A 14,310-nucleotide genomic window follows, 5' to 3' on the forward strand; every position below is an offset into this window, starting at 1 on the left:
GTGTCTTTTCCAATGCGGCAATCTGAGCCACAGATTGGTCTTCGTCCTCCTCGGGTTCTTGAAACCCCTTCTCCACTATATCCCATAGACTTTGGGAACCCAACAGGATCTTCATCTGTAAACACCAATTATCATAATTGGTTTTCTTTGACAGTTGTGGTACGGTCATTCCATTAACAACCTTCGCCATTACTCTCTCTTTCTTCTTTCCTCCCCTTCACAGGCGCACACTATTTTCCTCTCACACTCGGCACTCAGAGCATAAAGCTCTGATACCAATTTGTAGAAAAAAAATAAGAGAGACGAGGTAAAACTAATGTTGTGGGTGAACGTAACAACTCACTGTGTTTTTTATTGAATAAGAGATGACCTTTAAATAGTCATTTTACAACGTACTGAACTAACAAGAAGATAATAAAATATCTTATCAAATCAAAACTTATCAAAAAACTATCTTATCTAATCTGAAACAAAATAACTCAAAAGATAAATCAAATAATTCCAGATAACTTAAATCGGATATCTCGGATATCTCGGAATCTCTAGAAATTTAAGATTTTCCAACAATCATGGCATAGAGGTAACAACCTAATTGCTTTTTCATCCTCAAAGTGGTCCTTAATTCTATATCTGTATACAACTGTATGGAACCTTGTTTGTATGTGTCAGACTATCTGGACTTTATGATGCTCCCCTCTCGCATGAAGCTGGATGTTCAATTATTAAGGAAGCCTTCGACATGAGTGTTATCTTCTTTGATACATCAGATTTTTATGGACTTAATCATCACAATGAAATTATGATTGGAAAGGTAACATATTATCCTGCAAATTATTATTTTTAATTGATTCTAAGTGCCAACAATACATTATCCTTTATGTTAGCCGCAGATTATATTCAACTATTAAAGGTCAACCATTATTTAGATTTTGTTGTGATAAAATGGCATGTACTGCATCACGAATTTCATTATAATATGACATAATACAAGTTCCTTTAAGCAATCAACAAGTGGGAAAAAAATTACATTTAATGTGCTTAGTGATTTGATTTCTTTGCTTCTGTCTTCAGGCTTTGAAAGAACTTCCTCGAGAAAAAGTTCAGTTGGCTACAAAATTTGGTCTTGTTAGATCTGATGGGGTGTTTGCTGGGGTAAAAGGTACCCCTAAATATGTGAGGCAGTGCTGTGAAGCTAGTCTTAAGCGGCTTGATGTCAAGTATATTGATTTGTACTTTCAACATCGAGTTGACATTTCAATGCCAATTGAGGACACTGTAAGCTTTCAGTGGTTTTCCTCTCTTATCAGTTATGCATTACTTTCAGGCACTTTTAAATTCTAGATTGTATATGCTTTAAAATTGGTCTTTCTAAGGAGGATGGGGGAGCTCAAAAAGCTAGTAAATGAAGGTAAGGTAAAATATATTGGATAGACACAAGCTAGTCCTGACACTATAAAGAGAGCACATGCTATTCATCCTATTTCTGCTTTGCAAATGGAATATTCCTTATGGACCCGTGACATTGAAGAAGAGATTATTCCACTATGTAGGTAGTTAAGACAGTAACTCAAATGTATAGTATGTACATATAGTTTGAATGCATAGTATAGTTCCATACATATAATCTAATGGTATAGTGAAGGTATTATCTATATACCTGTAGTACTTAGTCTATCAGTGATATTATCTGCTGACAGTTAGAGTTTCGATACTCTATAAATATGTGTATACATTACTGCTCTTCAAGTGTAAGTGTAACATGTGTAAAATACAAAAGTGTGAGAAAAACTTACTCTATCTTCTGTTCTCCGCTTTCTATGTGTAAGTATGTACGTTTCATCCCCAACAATACCTGCAATGTTGATATTGTCACTTGTTACCATTATACTATAGTTTGATCTTGTTTAATATGTTCTCTAATTCATTTAGACATGCTTTTTAAAATAGATTGATTATAGGGAAAATATCTGAAAGAAATTATTAATTGTCAAACACAGAAGCATGTTGTACTTGAAGGGAACTTGGGATTGGAATAGTGGATATAGCCCTCTTGGTCATTGCTTTTTCGCTGGGAAGGCAGTGGTAGAGACTTTGCCTAGTCACAGCACTCTGGTATGTGGCTAGTGACTTTGCATGAATTTGTAGCTTTTCTATTAGAGCCAACTCAAGAGTGACGCCAATAAAATTTCGCTTTAGGCCTCCTTAAATGGTACGTGGCTAGTGACTTTGCATGAATTTGTAGCTTTTCTATTAGAGCCAACTCGAGTGATGTCAATAAAATTTTCGCTTTAGGCTTCCTTAAAAAAAATTTATATTAGTATTTATATAATTTAAAATAAGGTAATATAACTTAAAAGTCATTTTTTGCATTAGTTTTAAAAACAATTTGGTTAATCAAATTAAAATATTTTTTTTTTACCAAAATATATTATTATAATTTTTTTAAAAGAAAAATATTTTAAGATTTGTTTTAAGTTTAATAATATGTTAGACCGATCCAACTATTGTGAGAATAAGTGATAGGTTCAAATTTCAAACCAGGATCATATGAGCAAATTGAATTATCATTGGATAGGACTATTCTATTCCTGCAGCGAGTGTATTGAATTTTGATGTTGTTTCTGAAACAGGCTGAAGATCCCAGGTTCAATGGAGAAAATTTGGAAAATAACAAGCTTTTCTACAATCGAATTGCTGATTTGGCTTCTAAGCATTCGTCCACTCCTTCCCAGTTAGCCTTAGCATGGCTTCTCCATCAGGGAAATGACATAGTCCCTATCCCTGGTAGTGTCTTTATTACATTTAAGAAGGCAATATATGTGATGAGTTGCTTACCATATGTTTCTACAATTTTACTGTTCATTCTTGAATTTTCTTTATCATATGTTCAACAAATTCTGCCAATTTTATTTTCTTCATTTCACTTGTTTAAAAACCACTTGATGAATAAGGAAAAAGCATGATATTAAACTCTTCTCTCCAAACTTAGTGGTTAGGAGAAGAGATTCAGGTAGACATATGAGTAAAGTTCATTTTCATTCTTGTCTTCTCTCTGTAACTTGTTTTTATCTATCAATTATCTGTGCATATTGTGATTCATACAAAACAAAGATTACATAAGTAGTTGTTGTAGGCATCATGATATTGAATTGATTTGAAATGTCAAATGCTTTATCATATATTTCTTTGATTCTATAGGGACTACTAAAATTAGGAACCTTGAAAACAACATTGGATCTCTAGCTGTGAAACTTACAAATGAAGAGTTGAGGGAAATTTCTGATACAGTTCCTGTTTATGAAGTTGCTGGGAAACCAGACGTTGGTTCTTTATGAAAATATACTTGGAAGTTTGCTAATACCCCATCAAAGTAATTGTGTCACAGAAGATGATCCATACACTAATCTTCACAAAACAATGCCAGATTTTAGTGAAGATTCCTGGTTATGACGAATTACTGTTGTTTTCTACTATTATTATCCATACAGAAATAATAATTAGTGTTAAATATATCGGGTTTGCTATCCATTGTCTGGTTAAAGGATGAAAAATGATTTGTTATTTTATTTGAAAAGGTTGACTTTTAATGTTATTTCCACCATGATTTATTACTAAAAGGATCGCCCAACCTATTAGGAGTATGCTGCCTCTAACTAGATATTGGCATATTGTGGTTGAAGATGATATTTCCACCACCTTGTTAGCTAATTTTACAACTTATAAATTCACTATCCTTTTACTAGTGGAATAAAAAATTATCTGTCATATGCATATTTTGATCTTTTTTCTAAATGTATATCTATAAAATGACCTATATGGACTTTCAATGAGCCAGATGACAAGTTCCTTTTGAGGACTGTGAAATGGAAATTGCAAAAATTATTGGCAGATGATACTTAAAACTTACAAGAATGCAAAGACTCGGGTTCTTTCTTTGCGGAGATTTCTTCCTTTCTCGTCCTCTTCAATTTGACTATGCTTTGTTCTTCAAAAAATAAATCTATATGTAGAAACATAAAATTAAATATTCAATTTGCGTTTGATTCTAGTTATTATTTTTGGCTTTTCATTATTTTAAAAGTGAAAGGAGCATATCTTAATTCTACCACCTTACATGAATAATAACAATAAAAAGCTAATTCAATTAACTTTTTTTTTAGTCTTATCATCTTATCACTTAATAAGGAAAAATTGTATGATATATTACCTATTCACAATTTTGGACAATTTTCACTTAATCAAAATTTATTAATTCTATCATGTAACAGTTGCGTATTGACACGATCATGAATAAAAGCAGATTTTATGAATTGAATTTTTTATTATTTATATAAGGTAATTTTTTATATGTAGAGTAGTTTTTATTTATATATATTTTAGTTGTAATTATATTTTTTTTTGTCAAATTTTAATAAAATAAATTATATTTATCTTTTAAAAAAATAATAATCATTTTATCTAAAATCTATTATTACATAAAAAAAATTTAAATGTATAAAATTAAAAAAAAAATTAACTCTTTATTCATGTAATTCAAATTAATGAATTGAACTGAATTATTAATAAACTTAAATCAAATTAAATTCAAGTTAGAAAAAGAAAAAAAAAAGTCTACATCAAACTCAAATTAAATTACAAGTTGAATCAAATATTATGGAATTGAATTAAATTAAATCAAATTTCAAATAGTGTAGTTTAAATAAATTATATTTTAATCTATCATCACTAATTATTAAGTAGAAAAGTTTGCCTATTCCTGCTTTTTGATGATTGCAGGACAATTAAACCCACTTTTGTCATTCTTAATTAAAATTAATCTTAGGGGGGTGTATTGGATTAGGATTTTAAAGGACTTTTTTAGTTAAAAAAAATCCTGCGGATTTTAAAAGACTTTGCAGGATTTTCATGACTTTTAAGATTTTGCAAGATTCTACAAGACTTAAAATCAGGATTTTAATTGATTCTGCAAGACTTTTAAATTAGGATTTTAATGTATTCTGTGGGATTTTGTGGAGTTTTGACATTTGATAAGATTTAAAAAAAATTATACATTCAAATTTAACAAGAGTCAAAGATAAAAATAATAAATAAAAAAATAATGTCTAGATAAATAATAATAATAATTCTCTATAATATTCTATCCTCTTTTTATAACATCCACTATCAATTGTAACAATTCATCGGAATCATCCTTAATCAAAGCTTCATAGTTTTCTTTCTCTTTTCATTTTTCTTTATTATTTCCTTGTGAATCTCCCATTTGAATTACTAAAACAATATATGTTAAAAAATAGTTATATAAATAATTACGGATAATAGACAAAATCAATAAAATTATATTATTATTTTTAGAAGCACACCAACATACAAGATCGAATATATTTTTGCTATCCAAATGGATCAAATACCTCAGTTATTATAAAAAAAAATGTAAAAACGAAAATATAGAAACATAAGATAATTTTTTATATAAAAAAATTAGTATATTCGATACTGAAAAAATATTTAGATATATAATTTTTTTTATATAAACAGAAGTATTTAGATATAGAGAATATATATATATATATATATATATATATATATGATAATTTTTAACGATATTTATAAATATAAATTATTCTAACAAATATTTTAACAATATTTTCTTTTTTAAAAAATAAGTTAATGAAGGCATAAATCCTAAACCCTAAAAAATTATATATTGCAATGTCTTATGTTAATTTTCTTTTTTTAAAATATAAAAAATCTTAATTTCATAATATAAAAATAAAAAAGAAAAATTCATAGTAAAAAAAATAAAATAATTGTTGAGTCATAAAAGGAGGAGGGATAAGAGTAACAAATTCAAGGGAAAGAGAGAATTCGCAATTTTTATGCTAAGAGGGTTCTTCCCCCTACTAAGATCCATTTTTATCTCATTCTACTCACAAAAACCCTAACAAATTCATCTTTTATATATATATATATATATATATTGTTGAGATTATGATATCAATTTCATCTTTCACCTTTTTCTTTTCTTAACGTGTGTCATAAAAAAAATTACCACTTAAAAGTTAAAATTTCAAGTATTTTTTTGTGTTATATAAAGGAACAAATTCAACTACATAGAATAAAATAAAGTAAGTCAATTAAAGAGAACGAACAGAAAAATAAAACAAGTCAATGACACTATCATTTACATATTAGAGTTTCACAAAATAGGAGAATGGTATGAGAATAGTATTATATATGAGCAATGAACAATAGTGTAGTATTATTAGTAGAGAAAAAATGGAGAAGACAGGAGCATAGAAAAAAAAGATGAAAAACTCACTTGAAAATTCTTAAAACACTTGAAAAATCATTTCAAACAATCCTTCAAAATCCGATGGGTTTGGATGGGATTGTTTTATGAATCTGGTATTTATAGATAACACTAGAAAGTCTTTCAAAATCCCTCTCACACAACAATCCTTTAAAATCCTTAAATTTTTGAATACCAATGGATTGTTTTTAAGTTGTAAAAAATCTCAAATGAATACCAATGGATTTTAATGGACTCTTTAAAAAATCCTAAAAATCCAGATTGAATACCACTGTATTGTTTTTAAGTGACATAAAATCCTGATTGAATACCAATGAACTTTTTTACTCAAAAAAAGTCTTTTAAAATCCTACGAAATCCTAAACCAATACACCCCCCTTACTATAACAATTGAAATTAAAATAATAGATCAATAATAATATTTTTTTAGTAATTATATATTTTATCATAATATCAAGGAGGAAAGGAGGTCGAGTCCATGCTTGGATCCTTCACTAGTGTGATTCCGAACCATACTAAAATATTTTCTTAGAGAGAGCATTTTGAAAGAAAAGAAGTTTGTGGTAGGTAGTGGTGTGGATAGAGTGGAAAGAACTCTTTAACAACTGATGGATACTTTTCTGTTTCATAAAGTCTTCAACTTGGCATCTCAAGGCGTTGAAAAATAGAGAAGGAAGATGATGCAAGTCCCAACAGTTAAACTGGGTAGCCAAGGCTTAGAGGTAAACCGTAAACTTGTTGCTTTTACCATCCACTACTTCTGTGCTAGTGCCTGTTTTTCATCATCCTTATTAACTGTTCATAACTTGTTTATCATCAAAATAACTCAATTAGTTCACCATTAAGAGGAAGAAGACATTCAACCCCTTTTTAGTACCTTCAGTTGTCATCATATCCTTGTTTTTGTTAAATCAATTTCCTTTTACAGACATGTAGCATCGTTTATGCTTTCTTTTCTCTTTTGTGGGATACTTGTAGAATGACTTAACTTTATTTTTCAAGCAACAGACAGTGGTAATGTTCAATGGCTTTACCCATTTGGATTGTTTTAGATTCAGAGATTAGAGGAGTGGTACAATGTTAGTTGTGTAGAGCATAAGTTATGTTAGAAATTCAATTATGTATACTACATACAAAAAAAAAAAAAAAGTTACATAAATTAGTCATTAACCTTTTCAGATCCTCCTTCTCAACTTTTTTTTCCTCTCCATATCCTTCCCTCTCTTGATCTCTCCCTTTTAGCTGACCTAGTATCTGATTCAATAGTTTTGATAAGAACAGGACCTGCTGTATATATTCATTTGTGGAATGCAGGTTGCTAGGTTGGGCTTTGGATGTGGAGGATTATCTGGAATTTATAATGCCCCCCTCTCGCATGAAGAAGGATGTGCAATCATTAAGGAAGTATTCAATAAGGGTGTTACCTTCTTTGATACAGCGGATCTTTATGGAGATAATCATGATAATGAAATCATGGTTGGTAAGGTAACATATTACCCAACTAATTAATATTTATTTAATTTTAGTTCTAAGTGTTGAAACTTGAAAGCAGACAATCAATTGTGAGCTTCAAGTTGCAGTAATTTGATTAATCACGTGTTAACAACTGATTCACTAATAGATCACTCTTTAGATGCAGCAAATGTCATGTATTTATACATTACAAATATCATTATAACAGGGCAACATAAATATTAGTTTGTTCAGACAATCACCTGGTGGGGGAATAACAAACGTGAAAAATTTAAGTCAATTATGATATCGGCGAGACATAAGAGTAAACTAAACTTACACTTAAATGAAAGCAAGAAAGCAAGAAAGAAGAGGAAGATATTATAAAACACTGTATTTACTTCAACTCATTTCATACTATCCAGAATACATTATAGGCAATTTCATAATTATAAGATAGTTGGCCTTTTTATAGGAAATTTCATGCATTATAAGATAGTTGGCCTCTTTATAGGCAATTTCATGCATTATAAGATAGTTGGCCTCTTTATAGGCAATTTCATGCATTATAATATCATCAACTTCCTATGCAGTTGACTGTGGAGTATTCTTATCTTGCAGGCTGTAGACAGCATTTTCTTATTTTATATTTTAGCTATAGAACTTTCATAATTACCAACTATTATAATTAAAGATGTCTTTTCTACTGTCATCAGGCTTTAAAACAACTTCCCCGAGAGAAAGTCCAGTTGGCAACAAAATTTGGTGTTACTGTTTCTGAAGGGATGGTTTTTGGGGTAAATGGTACCCCTGAATATGTGCGAGAGTGCTGTGAAGCTAGTCTTAAGAGACTCGATGTGGACTATATTGATTTATACTATCAGCATAGAGTTGACACATCAGTGCCAATTGAAGACACTGTAAGCTTTGAATGCTCTTCCTCCCTTGTTAGTTATGTATACCATTCCAATTTCCAACACTTCTAAATCCTAGATGATCAAGTGCTTTAATATTGACCTCTGCATGGAAGATGGGAGAGCTCAAACAGCTGGTAAATGAAGGGAAGATAAAGTATATTGGGTTGTCAGAGGCTAGTGTTGACACTATAAGGAGAGCACATGCTGTTCATCCTATTACTGCTTTGCAAATGGAGTATTCCCTATGGAGCCGTGACATTGAAGAAGAAATAATTCCACTCTGCAGGTGTTTAAATAGAAATATTAACTCTACTGTATATATTGTCAATAATCACAAGTATACATTTGCATTGAGTTTTAACTTGATATATTTTCTAACTCTTTCAATTATGGTTCTAACTTGAATTACTGAAAGAAAATTGTTGTTGTCTAATGTCTAACTAAGAAGCATTTTGTACTTGCAGAGAACTGGGGATTGGAATAGTGGCATATAGCCCTCTCGGTCGTGGCTTTTTTGCTGGAAAGGCAGTGTCAGAGAGTTTACCTGGTCAGAGCTTGCTGGTATGCAGCTGGTGACAAGTTATACAGTATTCATGTTTGCATGAATTTGTAGCTTTTCCTTATTATAAGGGTCAAAGTAAAACTAACAAGGGCGGTTCAATACTTTAATCTACTTGTTGGATCACATGTCTGCTGAGGAAAAATGACATACATATCACACTAGGTTAGTTCTACTTCTATTCATGCAGTGATTGTATATTGAATTTTCCTCTTGTTTCTGTAACAGAATATACATCCCAGGTTCACCGGAGAGAATTTGGAGAAGAACAAGCTTTTCTATAAACGACTTGATGACTTGGCTTCTAAGCATGCATGCACTTCTTCTCAATTAGCCTTAGCTTGGCTTCTCCATCAGGGAAATGACATAATCCCTATACCTGGTAGTGTCTTTATTACTTTTAGGAAGAGTTTCATGTTCAACATATTTGAATAGTTTCTTACTCTGAGCTTCTATTGTCCCTTCTCCGAGTTTTCTTTGTCACATGCTTAACAAATTATGCTGAACTATTTTTCTTGAGAACATGAGTTTGAGCTTAACTTAGTTTTTCCTATTACACTCTCTCATATCTATCATTATTGGATTTAGTACGTATATTAATTATGAATGATCTTTTTTAATAATTTAGGATAGATGAAAATTGAATTTTTTTCCAATATACGTTTAACATTATTGGACATGGTGCATTACAAATTGTGGGTGGCCTTTTAAGAGATCTAAGATAACTTTAATATCATCTTAAAATATATATATTTGAACTTAATTAATTCAATTTTACAAAATTAATTTATTAAGTGAGAATTGTTTTTCATTTATATATACTATATTGGTTATACCACTGAACAATGTGAAGTCTCCATCCATTAACTTTAATATAATCTTAAAATCTAATTTATTAGATAATGATTATTTGCCACTTATATACACTGTCTTGGTCATACTACTATCTATATCTGGCATAGTGTGCATTTGTTCATTCATCGTATCTAGATCTTGTTCATAAAATTAAAATATGTAATTATTGTAAGCATGAAAATTTATAAATTAATTCTAATGACCGAGTGCTTTTATCGTGCATTTCTTTTCCATAGGGACTACTAAACTGAAGAACTTTGAAAACAACATTGGATCTCTGACCGTGAAACTTACAGAGGAAGATTTGAGGGAAATTTCTGAAGCAGTTCCTGTTTATGAAGTTGCTGGGACACGAGAGTATGGTATGTTAAACAACTATATTTGGAAGTTCGCAACCACACCACCAAAGTAATGGATCGGAGTTGAGAAGAACCGTGTAATGAAATAATGTTGTATTTGTATTCACCCCTTATGCTTATCACAATAAAATAACCACTGGGATTCTTCCTAAGAAAATGACTGTGAATGGAAATTAAAGAAATCATATATATCATTTGTGCTTATAATTCTTCTTCTTAATTAAACCAAGTTATTTGTGCTGATTTATTTATTATTCTGGGCTTATATCAGATATATATTCATAATTCCATATTGTGGTGAAGGATTTCCCCTTGAGCTTATCTTCCAGAATTTGTCATGTGCTGGCAAATGGCAAAGAAATTAACTGACACTAAGCTTTTAATTGAGCAAAAAATAATGTTATTTGCATATTTCAACATTCGCCCCTCAAGTTATTCTTAATAGTCACTCTGATGTTCAATGATAACCAAATAATTAAGAAAGTAAATGTAAAAAAGTATTTATGAAAAATATATTTAATTCTATAAAAATAAAATAGTTCAAAAAATATTTTTGAAGTAATCAAAAGTATTTAGTAGGGTATTTTTTTGGTAAATAATAAGGTATTCACAGACTTATTATTAACAAAACTCTTTTAAATATTGTTTTAATTACTACACAAAAAAATGGGATATATTTTAAACGATTATCGTCCCTATTCTCTCTGTTATTATCTTTTGGAACTAAAGAATTAATATAATGTGAACAAGTCTAATTATAAATTAATAATATTTATAAATAGTATTTTATTATGTGTATTCTAGACAGCAAACAGGGATTAAATCCTATAAACTAATCTTATATCCAATCAATTCTTAGAAGCTATGTCATCTTATTGCAAAGAATTCGATGAAACACGCTTACGTTCCCTGCTAAACACGGTTCGTATAGTAAGCATCTTGGTTATAGAGAAAAGAAAAGAAAAAAGAATTGTTTTAAAGACAATTTTAGTTTCTTGGTTAATGAATAAGGATCGTGCTGAGCCACCACATGCACCAATAAGTTATCTACATGTCTGTAGAATGTTCCAGACCTTACCAAACATAGTAGTAAGAATAATAGAGGTCCTGCAATTCAAGTTTCAGCCTCAGATTCATTAAGGGTCCTAATGAGACCCACGTCTCCCTTACTTTTGCCATGTGTGGACAAGTGAACCCACGTGAACCAATGACATTTAGGGCCTATATACGCATGACGTGGAACCAAAATATCCACCACTATGCTTGCCCTCCAATTCTATATAAGCAACCTTCTTCAATATTTCATCTACCACATCAAGCAGTGCAGTAACAAGCACTAAAGTTCCCTCATAAATACTCGAGTTCTAGAGTTAGGTGGCAACAAAAGCATTCTTATAGTTAGTTTTTGTGTCTAATAATCTTTGTGACGTTGCTATATTGTGTTTGTGTGTTCATCTTGGAACCGTGACACTAAATTCAATTCATCTATGGCTGCCTCATCTTTTGCTATGCAATCAATCCTGACCAACCCTATGATCCGCATTTCCAGCGGGTCTAGGGTGAACCGTTTTGGCATTCCTGCTATGTACATGAGAAGGAATGTTAGCCTCAAAGTTCGGTCCATGGCTAAGGTACTGATTCACAGCACAAACTTTAGATCTCATAGTGTATAAAATTGTGTTTGTTACATTTTGAAATGTTCACTCATGCATTTAGGAATAATCATGTGTAATTAACAATTGGTTTTTATATGCAGGAAGAGAAACCAAGTGAGGCTGCAACCCCAGTTACACCACCACCATCGGTAGAACCCAAGCCACAGCCAGCCTTTACTCCTGCACCCAAGGTAAAACCAAATTGTAAATTTTTTCTTCCTGATTTAAGTTTTTAACAATACTCTATGATTTGATTTTTGGTCCACTCAACATGGAAATCAAAGTTAACACTCTTCATGTGCCATTAATTAATTTAAGAAATGTATTGTTTTCCTTGGACCCTAAAGAAACCAATAATTTGTTTCTCCGAATGCCTCTTGGCAGAGACTACTCCGGCATAATTTTTATACCAATAACATAAGTATAAAAATAATTAAAAAAAAACACTATAAATGAAGGACCTAAAAGGCTAAACTGAACCACTTTTAACACTAATTTAAGTTGGCAAATAACTAAAGAATCACCAAGGAGTTTTGCAAATGTGAATTTAGTGTATTGAGATGATGGTGAATGGTGGCAGGTGAGCACCAAGTTTTCTGATGTGTTGGCATTCAGTGGGCCAGCACCTGAGAGGATCAATGGAAGGCTGGCAATGATAGGGTTTGTAGCTGCAATGGCAGTGGAAGTAGCCAAAGGGCAGGGTGTGTTTGAACAAATATCCAATGGTGGCATTCCATGGTTCTTGGGGACAAGTGTGGTCCTAACCCTTGCTTCCTTGATTCCACTGTTCCAAGGGGTTAGTGTGGAGTCCAAGTCTAAAGGATTCATGTCCTCAGATGCAGAACTTTGGAATGGCAGATTTGCTATGTTGGGTTTGATTGCCCTTGCGTTTACTGAGTATGTCAAGGGAGGAACGTTGGTGTAATGTAATTTGAGACATCAAGTCACACAACATGGTCTTAGAGAGACCAATCTATTTGTACGTGCTTTGTTTTATTAAACTACATATACATATAAAACTATATCGTTAATCACAAGCAAATGTCATGACATTGAATTGTTGCCACTTGCTAGCTTAGGAACATGTTATCAACACGATAGCAATAGCCTTTTTACTAAGCGAAGTTAACTACTAAAATCAAACGACGCTTCTTTACTGAACGAGGTTAACTAAAATAGATGTCGCTTTCTTAATTCGTCTAAAATCAAAATTAATATACACGGAGAGGTGGACTCGAATTGTAGAATACCTCTATTTTCATGGTGATTCTTCTTTTATTACCTTTCTTGTTGATTAACTTTTGCAGTTTGAACTGGAAAATGGAAAGGCGGTTGATGAAAAGTATTAAAAGAAAGTAAAGAAACTATTTATATAATATTTATTACATCGAAAATATTATAAAGAAAGAAATAAGGGAAAAGAGAATAGTACACGATTTAATGATTTATGTAATATGGAGACAACGAAAAAAAAAAGTTTTGAATTAAGTGTTGTGAAAGAAAGTATACCTAATTTAGTTATAAAAAAAAGGTGGTATTTGCTATAATAAGTTTTTGATAAACTTTATTTATACAACTATTTTATTTTATAAATGAGATAGGAAAAGTAACAGAAATACAAAATAAAAATGAGTGATATGATGAATGGAGATTAAAAATAATATAAGCCGTATAATTTTATCATTTATATTAAATATATCAAAAGCATAAAAACATATTTTTTCAACTTCTTTTTATAAATGAGAGAGAGAGAGAGAAGAGTAACAGAAATTCAAAATAAAATGAGTGCTTTGATAATGGAGATTAAAAAATTTTATAAGTTGTATAATTTTTTCATATAAATACAATATAATATATCTAAAGCATAAAAATAGTGTTATTCCTTGATACTTTAGCAAACATGCCCTGCCCTTTATTATAAGTTGCTTATCAAAAAAAAAAAAATACTAAAGTGACGGACATTTTGCGACACCTGCTCCAAACCTTGAAGCAATTCAATTTATATAATTATTGTAGTATAATAACTTCGGTTCCCATTAACTTTAAGAAGAAAAAAATTGAAAGGAAAAGATTAAAAATATAGGTAAAAAATAAAATAAAATTCATGTCAAATACGATATGAATTATGTGATGTCTGAATATTAACATTATTCGGATGATACTTACTAAATTATTAATTCAAGAGGAAAAGGATTCGAATCAA

The 14,310-nt window shown here is 30.7% G+C and overlaps 3 protein-coding genes across 3 annotated transcripts; all 3 read left to right on the plus strand.

Annotated features, from left to right (window-relative positions):
* Positions 1-645: 645 nt before the first annotated feature.
* Positions 646-4,533, plus strand: LOC109795143 (perakine reductase-like). Its single transcript, XM_083060118.1, has 4 exons — positions 646-811; positions 1,072-1,275; positions 2,631-2,784; positions 3,199-4,533. Exons 1-4 carry the CDS (start codon positions 740-742, stop codon positions 3,333-3,335), a joined length of 567 nt encoding a protein of 188 aa, XP_082916244.1. The 5' UTR covers positions 646-739; the 3' UTR covers positions 3,336-4,533.
* Positions 4,534-6,800: 2,267 nt separating this feature from the next.
* LOC109819280 (perakine reductase) lies at positions 6,801-10,659 on the plus strand. The gene is made up of 7 exons (XM_020384962.3): positions 6,801-7,032; positions 7,625-7,795; positions 8,479-8,682; positions 8,793-8,965; positions 9,144-9,240; positions 9,467-9,620; positions 10,330-10,659. The coding sequence occupies exons 1-7, from the start codon at positions 6,988-6,990 to the stop codon at positions 10,503-10,505; spliced, it is 1,020 nt and encodes a 339-aa protein (XP_020240551.1). The 5' UTR covers positions 6,801-6,987; the 3' UTR covers positions 10,506-10,659.
* Positions 10,660-11,746: 1,087 nt separating this feature from the next.
* On the plus strand, positions 11,747-13,149 carry ELIP1 (Chlorophyll A-B binding family protein). Its single transcript, XM_020383248.3, has 3 exons — positions 11,747-12,083; positions 12,209-12,298; positions 12,688-13,149. Exons 1-3 carry the CDS (start codon positions 11,940-11,942, stop codon positions 13,030-13,032), a joined length of 579 nt encoding a protein of 192 aa, XP_020238837.1. The 5' UTR covers positions 11,747-11,939; the 3' UTR covers positions 13,033-13,149.
* Positions 13,150-14,310: the final 1,161 nt, after the last annotated feature.

This window comes from Cajanus cajan, chromosome 7 (assembly GCF_000230855.2).
Source record: "Cajanus cajan strain Asha chromosome 7, NIPB_CcT2T_4, whole genome shotgun sequence".
NCBI lineage: Eukaryota > Viridiplantae > Streptophyta > Magnoliopsida > Fabales > Fabaceae > Cajanus > Cajanus cajan.